At 41.1% G+C, this 16,717-nt stretch overlaps 1 protein-coding gene across 2 annotated transcripts; it reads right to left on the bottom strand.

The window, feature by feature from the left end:
- Positions 1 to 1,604: 1,604 nt before the first annotated feature.
- On the bottom strand, positions 1,605 to 3,615 carry LOC117269324 (uncharacterized). Of its 2 annotated transcripts, XM_078162252.1 has the most exons (6): positions 3,488 to 3,615; positions 3,189 to 3,398; positions 2,386 to 2,582; positions 2,188 to 2,244; positions 1,886 to 1,993; positions 1,605 to 1,771 (listed from the first exon to the last, which is right to left on the bottom strand). In XM_078162252.1, the coding sequence occupies exons 1-3, from the start codon at positions 3,498 to 3,500 to the stop codon at positions 2,539 to 2,541; spliced, it is 267 nt and encodes an 88-aa protein (XP_078018378.1). In that variant the 5' UTR covers positions 3,501 to 3,615; the 3' UTR covers positions 1,605 to 1,771; positions 1,886 to 1,993; positions 2,188 to 2,244; positions 2,386 to 2,538. The 2 variants fall into 2 exon arrangements, with proteins under 2 accessions (XP_078018378.1, XP_078018377.1); XM_078162251.1 differs by lacking the exons at positions 3,189 to 3,398; positions 3,488 to 3,615 and adding an exon at positions 2,742 to 2,831.
- Positions 3,616 to 16,717: the final 13,102 nt, after the last annotated feature.

The raw sequence follows: 16,717 nt of genomic DNA, 5'->3' as shown, positions 1-16,717 counted from the left end.
TTTGGAATTGACTCTGGAAGGAGTGGCACTAATGGAGGACACTTCAGAGGAGGAATATGTGCCTCAGCCTGACCCAGCCTCTGATGAGTCATGGAAAAGTGTGAGGCCAGGGGGTAAAGGCAAAGGCAAACAAGGGAAAGGAAGAGGTCACGCTGAAGGTCGGGCAGGACACACTCAAGGGGTGAAGGCAGCAGGTCGCGGTCCAGAGCTCCTTCCAGAGCACCAGGGCGCCGGGGCAGGCAGCGCACCAAAGCTCTCAGGGAGGAGGACAGAGTCCGGGTCGCAGAGCGTAGAGCTGCCACTATAGCTGATATGCAGGTTGGTTATAGCTATTTGTTTAAAAAAAAAATCTTCTTCTATGAATAATATTAGTGAAAGAACACACAGACTTGAAATATGAATCTAGCCATTGTAAACACATTTCCTTGGTCAATTTCTAGACGGTTTTACAACATCTGAGCCAGGAGGAGAAAGATGACATTATTCTGAAAGTGATGACCCGCCTACCAGGGGTGATGCTGGACATCCTGGAGTTCCGGGAGCAGACACCAGGTCCACATGTGCCAGACAGAGGGCAGCCAGTACGGTGCACCTGCCTGAACTGCCGACGCATGCCGACCCAAATGGAAAACCTGTGCTGTCGGCAGGCTCCGGACCAGTGCCTGAGCAGGAGTGCCCACCTGGAGATGTACTGGCTGGATGAGGGTATGCTGCGTCTGGTGAGGATGACGTGGAACAACATCTTTGCTCTGGAGGACAGCCAAGATGTGGGAGCCGACAACAAAGAGTTTCGGTTTGCTGCCTACCGCCAGTTCACAATCTGGCAACATGGGCGTCTGGGAAGTGGGAACCAGAGGCCGATCCCAAGCTGCTGTGTACTTCGCATCCGTGCAAAATTCCCCGACCCCTTTGGAAACTATACAGGCTACAAAGAAGCTCCATTTAGGATGTCAGAGTGAAATTTCCAACTGTTCTATTTATCTGTGATCTCAAAATAACAGACTCCACTTTTATCCAAAAATAAAAACAATTTATGTGCAATATATGTTTATTTTCAAAGTTTTCAGGGAGTATTTTTCAAATTTGCATTATGTACATAGTTTTATTTTGTTTTTTGTCTTTTACATGTTCCTAATAAAAATGTTTGGAAAATAAGCAGGTCTTGTCTTCTCTCTTTTCTTGCTTCATGTAGCTGAGGCCTTTTTGGAGAGAAGAGAACAGTAGCGTTAGAACATATACCAATGCTCCATAATCAAATCTGGTAATTGTTATTTTCAACTCAACCTTGGCATAACAGATATAACTAATGGCTTGATGCTAATAGTTTGACTATTACAAATAGAAGTTCCAAACTTTCAAATTAATTAGCAGTGTATTATAATTGGTGATAGTGAGTAAAAGATCTAAACTTTTCTGCAGTATTGGACCTTAGTGCAGTACAGCTGGCTTTTACAGAGAAAGACTTGTGAGACAGACTTCTATTTTTTTTATTTCAAAGAGGTATGTTTTGACTTGACCTGCACAACAATAACAAACATTATTTGAAATTGATCAGATATGAAATGTGGGATGTAGGTGAATTACATACCTGTCCTCTGCGAATTTGTGTCTGGACTAGTTCTGCCGTTGGGGGCACAACTCCTGCAAGATTTCCAAGATGCCTTGGGTCACCTGGCCGGTGTTTAGCTTTTCTTGGGAGCGCCCCTCCATCTAGACACCACCTCAGGATGCAACGCTGCAGCTCTGGGATGTAGCCATAGTCCTTTGCAACCTATGTAGTGACAGATTATACTAAATCAGCACAAGTTTGTGTAACTTTGACAAGTTATTTTGTAGTACAGATCATGTTCAGTTGTCTTGAAGATCAATAAAATGTGAGACTTACGATTTCTCGTTATTCCGGCCGATGTAATCTGGTCGATGGTTGTGGTGGTTGTAGTCCAATGCAGCGAGAAGGCACCTTGCTTCATAGACAGGAGGAGATAAGGCAAACCTGTGTGTGTGTGTGGAGGGGGGGGACAATAGAGGAAAAAAGGTTAACCAAATAAAATCTGCAAGGGACTCCATCCTCTTGGGCATAAGGCTCCCTTGAAACATTTCTTTTCATTTGTATGGGACCAGGATAACTCAATATTTTCAATAAGTAATTATAATAAAGAGTGAATAATCAAATAAAAATCAAATTACCTTTTTCCAGCATACATGAGAATGTAATTCTGGAAACTCTTAAGTTCCGAAGTTGACCTATAATGTAAAACACAGCTAAAACTTTTGAGGAATATTTTTATGATTTTTTTTTTACATTCCCATTTTATTATTTGTAATGTGCCAGGTTTCATATTGATTGATTGAACTGTTCTGCTAATGGAAACAATGTTAATTTACCGAAAGGTCAGATACTTTGCGACATCCTTCAACCAGCGTCTGTTGAACATGACTCGTTGAAGAGCCTCATGTGGTGCAGAGCCTGGTACCATGAGCTCTTTATCACGGGTCGCCTCATCAAGTGGTCCATGGTCACATTTGCCACAGGTCCATTCATGCTTCCCTGTGACATGATAAAGCACCCCCACCCACATATCCTACAACAAAATACAATTTTGAGAAGAAAAACATTTGTCATGTGACCAAAATGCTCCTCCACCACTAGAAGCAAGTGTGGTAGCAATCATCCGAGCAGAAAGATAATTATTTCAACATGTGTTGTTGTGGTGTTGTCCAAATGATGTCACACTACTTACATTGAACATATCACGATGTTCGGCTTTCTGGCAAATATACCAAAACTGGTTGGCGATGTCCCTCAGCCACACAAGTATGATGGAATGACCCTTTTGAATCCCAGCCTGTGAACCAAAAAAGGAAATAAGACAACAACAAAAAATGTTTTTTCATTATTATTCACAAGAAGTAAAATCAGTAACATCCACTTATAGTATATTTACTGCATGAAGTTTCTTGGTCAAATTTTTGGCAGCATGCCATATGTCCAATGAATGTAGTACACCTTTGTCTTTGTATCTCCCTTTCTTAGGATCTACAATACACAAAGATGTAGTAAGGCTTGTTCACAATATTCGATTATTACGTTGTTATAATTTTGGCAATTGCTATTCAGAGATGAGCAGTGACAGTCTCCATAACCAGTCGTGCAAGTGTCTAATAATCTTTGTAATAAATATACTCACCCATCAGTGCTGCAATCTGCATGTGTGCATCAGTGACAATCTCGGTGATGTTCAGGTTCTCCAAAAGGCTGTCAAACGTCTGTATGAAGGCATGCTTCTCCATGATCACACTGTTACGGTTGGTTTGTCTCTTGTCCACAGTGACAACACTGATGATGTCCTTGGACTCATTTTCCATAGTAGTATAAGTGCAGTACTGGGCAGTGTGTCCTGTAGATATAAATGAGTTGTTATAACATGAAAATCATTTTTGCTTGCAGAAAATGTGTTTACACAAATTTGATAAATAGAATACTTACCTGGGGAGTCCATCCTTCCATCAGCTGAAACAGATAAAAGCAAGCAAATTATGACCTTTGCAGCTAAACCAGGGCCATTACATATCCTGGAAGTGTATTAGCATTTATATTTTACTTTACACTAATGTTACACAGACGTACAGTACAGGCCAAAAGTTTGGACACACCTTCTCATTCAATGCGTTTTCTTTATTTTCATGACTATTTACATTGTAGATTCTCACTGAAGGCATCAAAACTATGAATGAACACATGTGGAGTTATGTACTTAACAAAAAAAGGTGAAATAACTGAAAACATGTTTTATATTCTAGTTTCTTCAAAATAGCCACCCTTTGCTCTGATTACTGCTTTGCACACTCTTGGCATTCTCTCCATGAGCTTCAAGAGGTAGTCACCTGAAATGGTTTTCCAACAGTCTTGAAGGAGTTCCCAGAGGTGTTTAGCACTTGTTGGCCCCTTTGCCTTCACTCTGCGGTCCAGCTCACCCCAAACCATCTGGATTGGGTTCAGGTCCGGTGACTGTGGAGGCCAGGTCATCTGCCGCAGCACTCCATCACTCTCCTTCTTGGTCAAATAGCCCTTACACAGCCTGGAGGTGTGTTTGGGGTCATTGTCCTGTTGAAAAATAAATGATGGTCCAACTAAACGCAAACCGGATGGGATGGCATGTCGCTGCAGGATGCTGTGGTAGCCATGCTGGTTCAGTGTGCCTTCAATTTTGAATAAATCCCCAACAGTGTCACCAGCAAAACACCCCCACACCATCACACCTCCTCCTCCATGCTTCACAGTGGGAACCAGGCATGTGGAATCCATCCGTTCACCTTTTCTGCGTCTCACAAAGACACGGCGGTTGGAACCAAAGATCTCAAATTTGGACTCATCAGACCAAAGCACAGATTTCCACTGGTCTAATGTCCATTCCTTGTGTTTCTTGGCCCAAACAAATCTCTTCTGCTTGTTGCCTCTCCTTAGCAGTGGTTTCCTAGCAGCTATTTGACTATGAAGGCCTGATTGGCGCAGTCTCCTCTTAACAGTTGTTCTAGAGATGGGTCTGCTGCTAGAACTCTGTGTGGCATTCATCTGGTCTCTGATCTGAGCTGCTGTTAACTTGCCATTTCTGAGGCTGGTGACTCGGATGAACTTATCCTCAGAAGCAGAGGTGACTCTTGGTCTTCCTTTCCTGGGTCGGTCCTCATGTGTGCCAGTTTCCTTGTAGCGCTTGATGGTTTTTGCGACTCCACTTGGGGACACATTTAAAGTTTTTGCAATTTTCCGGACTGACTGACCTTCATTTCTTAAAGTAATGATGGCCACTGGTTTTTCTTTAGTTAGCTGATTGGTTCTTGCCATAATATGAATTTTAACAGTTGTCCAATAGGGCTGTCGGCTGTGTAATAACCTGACTTCTGCACAACACAACTGATGGTCCCAACCCCATTGATAAAGCAAGAAATTCCACTAATTAACCCTGATAAGGCACACCTGTGAAGTGGAAACCATTTCAGGTGACTACCTCTTGAAGCTCATGGAGAGAATGCCAAGAGTGTGCAAAGCAGTAATCAGAGCAAAGGGTGGCTATTTTGAAGAAACTAGAATATAAAACATGTTTTCAGTTATTTCACCTTTTTTTGTTAAGTACATAACTCCACATGTGTTCATTCATAGTTTTGATGCCTTCAGTGAGAATCTACAATGTAAATAGTCATGAAAATAAAGAAAACGCATTGAATGAGAAGGTGTGTCCAAACTTTTGGCCTGTACTGTATGTTGAATAGAGTAATACCTTACAAAAGCTGGGAAACAATCGTTTCTCAGGGACAGTGAGAAGATATGTCTAGTTGTTTTTTCTCTCATAGGTTTTGCCAAATTGATTTTGCAAAGATAAATAATGTATGCTGCTGTTATGTACAATGCAGTTCCATACTTACCTAGGGCAACAACACTGTCCTTTGCACGCAAGCGGTCAATGATGGCAGCTCTCTTCTTCTCCCAAAACTCTTTTATGGAGTCAATGAAGTAATGGCTCTGCATTAGTCAGAATGATTTTTGAGACACTACGCCGATATTCATATACTGAAAGAAGAGGGCAATCTTTGAAAAGTTATTGCCTGAGAGGAGTATGTTTGTGGCGACCATGAAGTCCCCTTCTTGCATGGAATACTTCAGGACAGGCTGGCTGTTCCACTTCCACAGCTTATGCCCATGAATGCAAAACTAGAAAACAAAGACAAGAACATGTTGATTTGTAGCAGGACAATTACCACGTGTTATTTGCAATCTAATCTGATGTCTATATAAGCAGTAACTCATTGTGAATAGGGGTCTGCAGCCAAATGACATTCATATTTAGAAGCTTATCTGCCAAGTAAATCCAAAGTCAGATCTCAAGCTCAAACTCAAATCTCTTTGTAGGCTACATTCTAGCTGTTTGTGATCCTCTGTAAATTCTGAGACTTCCATGGCCCCATTTTTCCTTTATTTTTCATTCAAAGACTAACCTGACCAATGTAAACTCGGTATTCTGTGTTTAATTTTGTGTAGAGAACAAAATTGATAACTTTTGGAATGTCAACTCACCCACTCGATAATGGTAGCACTTCCCCTTTTCAAGAATTTGGAGTGGCATCACATTCTGTACCCATCTGGTCTTCCCTATAGTAACATTTTTTGATGGGTAGCTGGAGGAAATTGACCATACATGCCAAACTGCATTTGAAGGTGATGCATGCAGGCTGGTCAACTAGGTCATCTTCAACGGAGACCTTCTCTGGACCGGGGAAGGAGGGCACATCGTTGTCTTTCTCCTCATCTGTCTCAGGGTTGTCAGGGTCTTCATCTGTTGCGTCATTTCGGTTAAGAATGTCAACGACAGATTCATCAAGCCCAACGATGGGTAGAGCATCAATCGCACTCTGTAAACCACCAGCAGCTCTGTGTGACAGGATAAAAATGTGCAAAGTCTCTTTATGATGTAATTATATAATTCATATTCATGAGTATCAACATAATACATCTATACATGTTAAATACAGATGAAACTCATTACCAATAGGACTGCTTCACCCCCCCACAAGCTTGAGGAAACAGATCATCGTAGGGTCTACTACCGAGAGATACATACCGTACACAGATGGGTGGCACGTAATCACTGTCCATTGGATTTGAACCATTTACATCTAGTTCAATTCTATAATCGAAAAACAAAAAGATAAACATGAATGTGCAATAAAGTAGACACTGGAGATTAAAAGATGTGGAGATTTTGAGAATTTTTCAACTCACACACTGTTGAGTAAGTTGTTTGTTTGTTCCTCATCCACTATAACAGCATCCATCGCAAGATCCATGGATTTGAAACTACAGACAACACAAGTATGTATGTTATACGTAAAGACTAGTACTGGTACTTCTACTACAAAGGATCCAAAGCTTGGTCCTCAGGTATTGCCTCAACACCAGCCATTAGAATATCTTCCCAGTCAAGATAATGTAACCAGTGTAATCAGTGGTGTGTGTGTGTGTGTGTGTGTGTGTGTGTGTGTGTGTGTGTAGTTGTGAAGTGTGGCTAAATACATAATTACAATGTGTAATGTAATGTCAGCACATCATGTTATTTTATATTCTAATATTTTTCAATGTTTTGTCAAACTGAAAACATACTAACCCCTCAGACACTGGTTTGATTGGGGATAAGCGATGACAGATTTTAGCAGCTGTTCGCTTGCTGGGTGTTGAGGCTCTCATCTCCCTACTTCCCTGAGTAGCTGCTTCAGGAGGTTGCTTCTTCTAGTAGCTGGAAAACATCAATATTTTAAAATTTTACATTCTGAGTCAGCACGCATATGTCAACAAGCTGGCTGTGACTTTGCTACCTTCGTCTCTTTTCTGTTTGGACAGAACAACTATGGCTAAATAATTTTGCCTGCAACAGTAATAATATCAAAATACATATCTCAGTCAGTAATTCGGTAATTTTGTGTGTCACTTTTACAAACATTTTCTTCTGCTATACATACAACGTAATGTATAATGTCTGGAAAAATCTTGTGTGGAAGGTACAACACAGGTCAGATTTAGACAAATAAATGCTAAAAGCTCTTTTGATGAGTTGAGACCACCACCACCACCCCAAAAAGGATTCGACCACCCTAGCTTTTTACCATTATGGTTGATGCAGTCTGAAAGTCTTGGGATTGCTGTGTGTAAGCGGCTAATGTTACTACACAGACACAAACAAAACCGTTAGCATGTGGCTACAGCCAGCTGCTAACATCACTTCCTGGATAACAGCTTGGGCTTTTGGTCTGATATAGGGACATAATTCTAACTACCGGTATTCAGTTTCAGACTAAAGGGCCGTGGAAAATGTGCCGTCTGTAACCATTCAGTGCTACTCAGCTGTGGACTAAGTTACATGTTTACAGCTAACGCTACTTTGCACGTTAGGTCACCCCGACTCCTCGGTGATATCATATGATTTTCAAATCAAGCTCTAAACATGACCTATAATGTTTTCTTACCTGGTCACTAGGAAATGAGTCATGTCAGCATCTGTTTTGATTCCCAACTCAAGTCGAAGCTGCCTCCATGACTGGAACGCGTACCCGATGTGTATTCGGGCACCTGCCCGGCTTTGGTCATAATTTCTTTTCGACTCACGAGATGCCACTGATAAAACCTTTGTTTTCTTCTTAGTACCACTTTTTAGTGGGCTTTGTGTGGTGCTGGGTCGCTTGCTGGCTGCAGAGGAATCCATTACTACCCAAACAGTAGTTCGGATCCACCGCGCTTGTCTTCTTCCTGTATCCAAGCCGAAAGCCGTCGAGGACGCGCATGCAGCGTCATTTGACGTCACATCCGCAGGACAGCGTGGGAAATTTGGACCACGAATTGCAGCGTATTATGAAGCACACAGTCTGTTCAAGGCAACTGAGAGTTACGCGGCTGGCCTCAATCTTTTTGGTTTTGAACACTTCATCACCCATTAGTATTAAAAAAACTTAAAACGCATGTGTATTTTTTCATAAATCCTGCCCCAAGTTCCTTTAAGCTTAACTTTAATCCCTATTTGAACCTGTCAGCAAGTATCTGGTTGAATCCTAAGTTAAATATAGAAAATAAACCATTCCTCTGGCAACAGTGGGTTGAAAAGGGTAATCTTGTACTTGGTGATTTATATGATGGTGGCATATTGAAATCATTCACAGCACTGATACAGCAATTTGGCTCCCTCTACAACAGTTTTGGAGATATCTTCAGTTTAGACATATCCTGTCCCAAACCTTTGGCTCTACTATAACAGCCCCTCCAAGCTCTGATGTTCTCTCCTTTGTGATTAAGGTACAGTATTTGGCTCAGGTCATGAGGCCTCAAAAAATGACTCCCTGTTGCTTAAAGGCTCACATAGCAAGGGCTCCAATTTGAAGTCAGCCTGGGAGACAGATCTCAATCTGTCATATACAGAGGAGGAATGGAACAACATCTTAAATAACTGTAAGAAAATATCAAGGGAACTTAGAACAAGACTAGTGCAGTTTAAATTAATGAACAGAGTATATTGGTCCCCCTCAAGGCTACACAGAGTCAAATTAAGGGACAGCCCGAGTTGTTGGAGGTGTTGGGGAAGCACTGGTACACTCCTCCACATGCTGTGGTCCTGCACAGTCGTACAAAAATTCTGGTCAGCCATACAAGAGAATATCAAATTGATTCTTGAATTTGATGTCCCATTCTGCCCAAGCCTGTTTGTTCTGGGTGACCCCCTCCCTCTTAAAACTTCCCTGCAGCTCAGACTGGATCCAGACAGCCCTTGTGCTGGGGAGAAAGCTCATAGTTACAGACTGGAAGGCAATCACCATCCCACTAGCTAGAGTGTGGTTCTCTCAGCTGGGGGCCTTTCTTTTAGTCTCACCAACCAAGTGGGAAATATCATGCTAAGTGGGCAAATGACATCTCTTTTATTCATGGACCCTGACAATATATATGTTAACATATTGGCTCATATCCCAGAGAATCATTTAGGCCTTTGTTAATAACCACTTAATAACCTAAATATTAGGGGTGCAATGGTACAGGTAGCCCACAGTACTTTGGTGTACACTTTTCCAAATGTAAACATACTGTAAAACTTTTTTTAAGTTAACAGCTTCTTAATCTTGACAACTTGTACAGTATACTAAATAAATACAGTAATATAACATATCTTTAAGAAACTCTTTCAAATGTGAACAGTTACTGAACACAACACTTTCAAATGGTAAACTACCTCTTATTCCTTGACTACCTGTATACACTATACAGTAGTATAAAATATGTATTAAAAAATAAAACATACAAAAATGTAAACAAAAACACTTTCAAATGTTAAAGGGAAATTTCGGTTTATTTCAACCCGTCTCCTATCGTCCTAAATTTGTTTCAAGTCACTAGTGACATAGAAATAATAGTTAGCATGTTAGCCGTTAGCCTAGATACAGCCGTAGCGTCAGACCTGTTAAAACATAATTGAACGGGCATCCTTTCAAGTGCAAAGTTAGTCCACTAAACAAGCTTTTTCTCCACAAAGACTGCCTCATATCGTTAGGATGAATGTCAGAGAACATATAGAAAACAACATGTAAACGTGTTGTCTTACCTTACCGGTGTGGTGCCATGTTTGTTGTTTACCATTTAGCTAAGGCTGCAACCGGTCCCATTCCTTGCAACAGAGGTATTCCTCTTCTGTGGGCACTGGCGTACAGCATTGACAGGTAACGTTACACCACCAATCTCCAGAGCTAAATCCTTCCAGCAGCCATTCCTCCTCTGTCGTCCTCTAACGTTACCTGTTGCGCCTTGCTCTCTCCTCCTCCTCCATTCTTCAATTTCACGAAGCTCTTCGTCAGTGTATTCTGGCTCAAATAAATAAGGGCGGCCATCGCCTCTCGATGTGGAAAGCCTATATACTAACATTCCACATTTAGGTGGTCTTCAGAGTTGTTGTCTTACCTTACAGTGTGTTTACCGTTTACCTCTGCTTCCCAAAGTGCGGCCAAAATATCACGAGAACAATCAGTCAGTGTATTCTGGCTCAAATAAATAAGGGCGGCCATCAAACTCTGCAAAATCAAATTCCTCCTCCACAAAGTTGAAGTCTGGCAAAAAGTCAGCCATAATTCTATAAATCTTTCATAAAATAAATGAATGAACCTTTCAGGCTACTGTCCGGTTCTGCCTTGCAGCTGCTGTGGCTTGTTCTCACGAGATTTCAGACACTGTATGAGATCGCTGCTTGTTCTCGCGATATTTCGGCCGCTTTAAAGTGCCTCTTAGCCTTGACTACTGGTACACACTATACAGTAGTATAAAAAGAGAGGTAAACAATTTCAAAAGAAAATGTGCACTTTATCCTTGACAAATGGTTGCCATATACAATCTGGGGGAAACATAAATTCAGAAAAAGCTAGTGCTTTGCCTATTTTAATACTTCAGTATAGGGTAATATAGGCTATGTTCAGGATGTAAGTGCAATATCAATAAGCCAATATGGGCATCAGCTATTTATTCCTCTGCTATTGTGAGATTTTTCTGTAAGAAGATAAGCCTGTCCACATTGTCTGCAGCAAGGTGAGAGCGGTTTGCACTGACAATTTCCCCTGCAGTGGAGAAAATTCTCTCACTTGCAACAGAAGTTCCTTGGACACAGAGGTGACGTTGTGCAACTTTTGCGACATGGGGGAACTTGCTCTCATTTGTCTTCCACCACATGAAAGGATCAGCATCAACATCAATGGAGTCTGCTTACCTGTATGAAGCGACTTCATCCTCAACTATTTGGGGTAGGGGCCTGACCTGTCCCTCTGTGGATGGCCTTGTGTCTGCTTGACTCTGCAAGAACAATGACAAATCTTTAAGATATATAATAAAAGCCATACATGTCTACTCTGCTTCTGTGAGCTCAATTTAAATGATCACAATGGAGATAAGCTCTCCTGCGTTTTGTGTTGTATCCTTTTGACAGATATTATGTACGTCATGTAAGTCATTTATATGCATTTTTGACAATAAAAATAATAATCAAATATGCAATCATAAAATCACACAAAACATGATAATCAAATAATACCTGCGGTTCATGCTCCAGGATTTCTGTGGCAAGATCCCTGAAAAGTCTGACAAGGGAGGGTTCATCAAGGGAAGGCAGGGATTTAAACCTGGGATCCAGGGCAGTGGCTTTTTGGAGGTACTTCTGAAGATCAGGGTCTGTGTACCTTTTTTCCAGGTTCCGTGCAATGGCTTCGTTGGCTTCTTTGATTGCTGTACTGTCTTCATCTCCTGGTGCCATGGATTTGGGAATCATTTCCTTCAGAGGGAGGATCATTGATGTGGTGGGGGTTGTTTCACTGCTCATGAGAGTTGAGACAGTTTTCAGTGGTTTGAGTAGTTCAATGAGTTGCTCTGCCATTTTTCATTCATCGTCAGTCAACATTGCCATGTCCTTGTTGACGTGACTCCACAGGCTTTTGTCCATTGTTAATGCAGAATATATGGCAGCCTACGGTTCTACATATCATGCTAACATGTCATATATATTCCACTGCGTTGAAACATCATGGATTAACTTGTGCTTAGGCAAGTTTAACATCTCTTATTTCACTGTCAGTGCATGGCGGGCTGTGGTGCTTTTGTGGAAAAAGGTGACAACTTTCCTAACTTTCCCAAGGAGGCGGGACACCCCACTGATTAACACTGCCTTCTTGGCTGTGAGGTTTACAGTGTGAGCAAAGCAGCCTATCTGTGGTCCCAGTCCATCTGTTTCATTGACTGCATTCACAATATTTGCTGCGTTATCTATGGTGACTGGTATGGTCAGTCACTACATTTCTCAATTCCTCTGCCAAGTGAGCGCTTGTGTGGCTTTCATACAGGGGACGAGTCTGCAGTACTGCATTCTTCATTTGCCAATCCGACATATAGTGGACCGTCACAGTCAAGTAACTCCCTGTTGCCCAGGAGGTCAACTATCTGTGGTCAGTGCGAGGTTTTGTGTTTGAGCCAAATAGTTTTCAATGGCTTTGCACGCTGTGTCATACAGTTGAAATGTGTACGGGAGGGCACAACATAACGTGGGTCGAGCGTTTTCATTAGGTGACAAAACCCCACATCTCTGACTACTGAAAAGGGCTGCAAATCTTTAGCAATGAACACTCCCAATGCACGGGTTGTTTTCTTGTGTTTATCTTAAGTGGCACTATAGGTCTGTTGAAAAGCATTCTCGTTAGACAGCTGTCTTTTCGCTGGTGTTACCTTCTCAAGTCCTCGACTGTCAGAACGTGTTACATCATGGTGCTTATGCTGGAGATGCATGCTCATATTGCTCGTTGTTTCCTTTTGCGTACGGGACATGTATCAAGCAACGTTTGCAGACAGTGAAATTTCTGTGGACAGTTTTCACTCCCCCGTTGTTGTATTCAACAAGGAAACCGAAATGATCCCACACCAGAGATTTGAATGAAGCCGTTGCTTCCTCAAATTTCTGTCTCTCAACTCCTCCCCTTGCACTCGCCATGGCTCTCTTTGATTTGTTTTTTTCCGCCTCTCTTCTGTGTGAGGCGAGCATCACTTTCCCTGGCTCCGATTACAACAGTGTTAGGGGGTGAGTGGGCGGAGCCACAACCGTGATTGGATATTAACTCGCGGGGAGGGCTTTTGTGCAGCAGGCTGACTCAGACATTCTCTTTAAACATCCATAGACTCGGTCTGTGGACAGCCACACACACACACACACACACAGTGGCCTGTAAAGCATCAATGCAAAATTAATTGCAAAACCGTGAGGGCGTATTGAACCATGCACCATGCGTAAGCTCTTACACTGCCATATGATGTAATGATGAGTGTTGTTTTGCCTTGTTTAAAGGAAAAACAATAAAAACGACAGTTAAAAAAATCAATTAAAAAAAAACAAAACAATAAAAAAATCATTTACTTCCTGGTTCTTCTATGAGAGGCTGATGTGAGAGAAGACAGTCAGAGGGGGCAGAACAGTGTGGCACCAAAGACAGATAGTAACAGGATAATCGCTACAACCACAATACACCACTCACCAGATCTAAAGGTAGCCACCCCCAACTATCACCACACACCAATTCACTGCAACCCCTGGTGCACCCACTGGCTGCCACCAGGAAACCCTACAGAGAGAATCATTTGCCTGACCCAACCAAAGGGTATTAATTCACAAATATATAATCCCCTTATGTCATTGGATACACATGCTCTTTTTGAAACAAAACTCTCTTGAGACACTGAATTGTGATCAAAACTTGCAGAGGATTTCTGAGATGCAGCTATTAGTGTTGTTAAAGAAAAGAAAAAATGGAGGGAAAAGTATTGTTTTAATTATAATTCTGTATGATTTGCAGTTATCCTTCAAAAAAAAACGTCATAAAAAAGTATTAAAAGAAAACAAGTAGGATTAACAAAGAACAAAATCTAATTAGCTCGAGCCCATAATAAATATGAAAGATCTTAATTTTCATCCTCTTTGATTAATAGACATTTTCAGTAAATACCAGAATTCTAAGTTCACACAATCCAGGCAGTCATAGGGGGTGTGTGCCCTCCAGAAACAGCTCAGGCTTGTAAGCCACTGTACAACAAGACAATCAAACAATCAACCAGTCTTCAACACACACATAGAAATCTGAGACAAACAGAGCCAGCTGATTTGACCTGGGGGGTATTCCATCAACGTAGCTAAGAATGTCCAGACTAAGGTGTAATCTTGAAGTTTGACTAAACGCCAAATCCCAATCTAGCGCCAACCCCTTCTATTAAGTGAAATCAGCTGGCTCCAATTGACGCTAATTCAAGTCTCACCTGTTAAGCCTCAACTCATGCACGCGCCCAGGGGAAAAAAGCCCACACTAGTCGAGTGCTTAACATGTTGCAAAATGTCAAAAAGCAAAGGAAAGGAGCGAGCGGAGGCCTTTTTTTCTGTGGCGTAGCAAACACTCCTTATGGAAGAGTATGAGGACTATAAGGACATAATTAAGAAAAAGGCAATACTGCAGCGATTAATAAAGCAAGGGAGGTGGCGTGGCAGAATATTGCAGACAGGCTAAATGCACAAGTGACAAAGAAAATTCAGCATTTCAGCATAATATCATGTTCTATAAATCCTGCATCAAAGGGACAAAATATATGTAGATAAGAACACCTATTAAATCTAACAGTTCAAGTGTGCCTAATGAAATTCACCAAATGTGTAAATTAATATTAGTGATAGACTATTTATTTATCACATTTATCTACTGATTCCTGTACATTTCAGATGATGCATTTAATCAAACTATTTTATGTGAATCATCGCATTTATCACATAATTGATTGTAGATTATGACATTTCCAAAATGATCAGCTTATAGGAAATAATCACATGACATTTATCTATTGACTGTAGAAAATGACATTTAGCAAATCCATCAATTCAGTGGAGATGAGGAAACCTATTAAGTGAATGCAGGTGATAGTGAATCAGTTATCTATTTCTCATCATTTGGGAGTCGATTGTAAGCTCTATCCCTTATTATATCAAAATAAGGAAAATCCCCTTAAATGTATGGAATGTGCTATAGGATGAGGAACAGACAGACCACAATGGTGTGTGTCCCATTTTAATGTGGTTGCTTTGTCATGGTTAATTCATAAATGTAAAAGATAACCATATGTTAATGTGAACAAATCAAGCCCTATGCATGATGTATGGTGATGCTAGAAATAACCACACCTCCATCCTTATTTTTTTATACATTTTAATTTGCTTTTTAATAGTTAATGTTTTTTGATTAATTTTGTTATATATTTTATGATCTACATATTTTATCATTACATGACAGTTGTGAGTGTGTAAAGGCACTGACAGAACTGTTTTATAGGTGTCTGTTCTTTTTTTTGATCATAGATGGAGCTAATCCTCACCTTAATCCTGCTACAGACCAGGATTCTAGGCAGCATAAGTTACCATGGTTACTAGGCTGGGATTCAGGTTAACCACCTTGATGTAATGGAGTTGTAGCTCAGGTTGATGGAACGGAAACCAGAGTTTAGCTTGATGTATCAGGCTTAGCCAGAACCATGGTTTCCATGGTTACCGATGTGAGGCTAATCTTAGTCACTCTGATGGAACATTAGCCAGACTTGGCCATTTAAGCCTGGATTTGCCTTTAGCCTGCTTGATGGAATACCCCCCTGGTATAAGAAGGCTTGGCAGGTAATCAAAGGTGTGGTTCAGACATGACCCTGTTCCTGTCAAATAAAATGATAAAACAGTTAGTTCCGACCGAGTAATTTGATTGGACAAGAGGCATTCCGTGAGTGCTGATATAGAGTATAACATCACTGGGACATGTAACAGTAAAATCACTCCGCTCACAGCTGTTATAATTATAAATACAACCGTTAATTAACCAACTGTCACACTCGCTACATTGACGCAAACTGACACTATAGCGTTACACCAAGAAGATGGATATTTTCCCCAAAATTACATTTGAATTAAATTATGAGTGGTCGTCAGGAGAGGACGAGGAAAAGGAAAGCCAGGACTCTTCTGTGCAGACCTCCAGGTGTGTTTGTGTAACATCAGCTGACCTCGACAAACTGGAGAGAAGCAAAAATTAAGCGAACATGGTCAGGAATTATCAATGATCATCTGATGAGGTACTGATGTGGATGAGGGAGAGTGGAAGCTGAATCCGGCCGTGCTAACATCCAGGTTTGCCAACGTTTAATTAGCCGAACTGGCGGAGCTACATAACATACTTAAATAATTTATTTCGGCCTCATGCCTATGACCGAATCACAGCCGTGACGATATACAGTACAACATCACTCCCTCTCGTGCGATATTGCTTAAATATCTATCCGAATGGACTGCAACCTGTACAAATGTGGAGTAGGTCATCCTGGCATTCTCCTGATCAGAATCAGAAGAATGCCTTTTATTGTCACTGTTTCATTAAATAACACAACAAAATTAGAAGTGCTACTCCTGTAAGGTGCCGACAGTTAAAACCATATCCTCCATACATTTTACCTCACACTCATACATAAAACACAAAAAATTAGTGTAAGAAGTAAAAAAAGAAAAAAAAAAGAAAAAAAAACCTACACATATATATTATTCAGGGACGTAACGGTACATGTATTTGTGTCAAACCGTGGTACGCAACTTTCGGTTCG

Source organism: Epinephelus lanceolatus, chromosome 19 (assembly GCF_041903045.1).
Source record: "Epinephelus lanceolatus isolate andai-2023 chromosome 19, ASM4190304v1, whole genome shotgun sequence".
Lineage (NCBI taxonomy): Eukaryota > Metazoa > Chordata > Actinopteri > Perciformes > Serranidae > Epinephelus > Epinephelus lanceolatus.
This window is presented reverse-complemented; position numbering and strand designations above follow the sequence as displayed.

Coding starts and splice junctions, on each gene's coding strand:
- LOC117269324 (XM_078162251.1), bottom strand. Junction 2,245..2,385: donor GCAAAGTATCTGACCTTTCG/GTAAATTAACAT, acceptor TTTACATTATAG/GTCAACTTCGGAACTTAAGA. Junction 1,994..2,187: donor CTCATGTATGCTGGAAAAAG/GTAATTTGATTT, acceptor ACACACACACAG/GTTTGCCTTATCTCCTCCTG.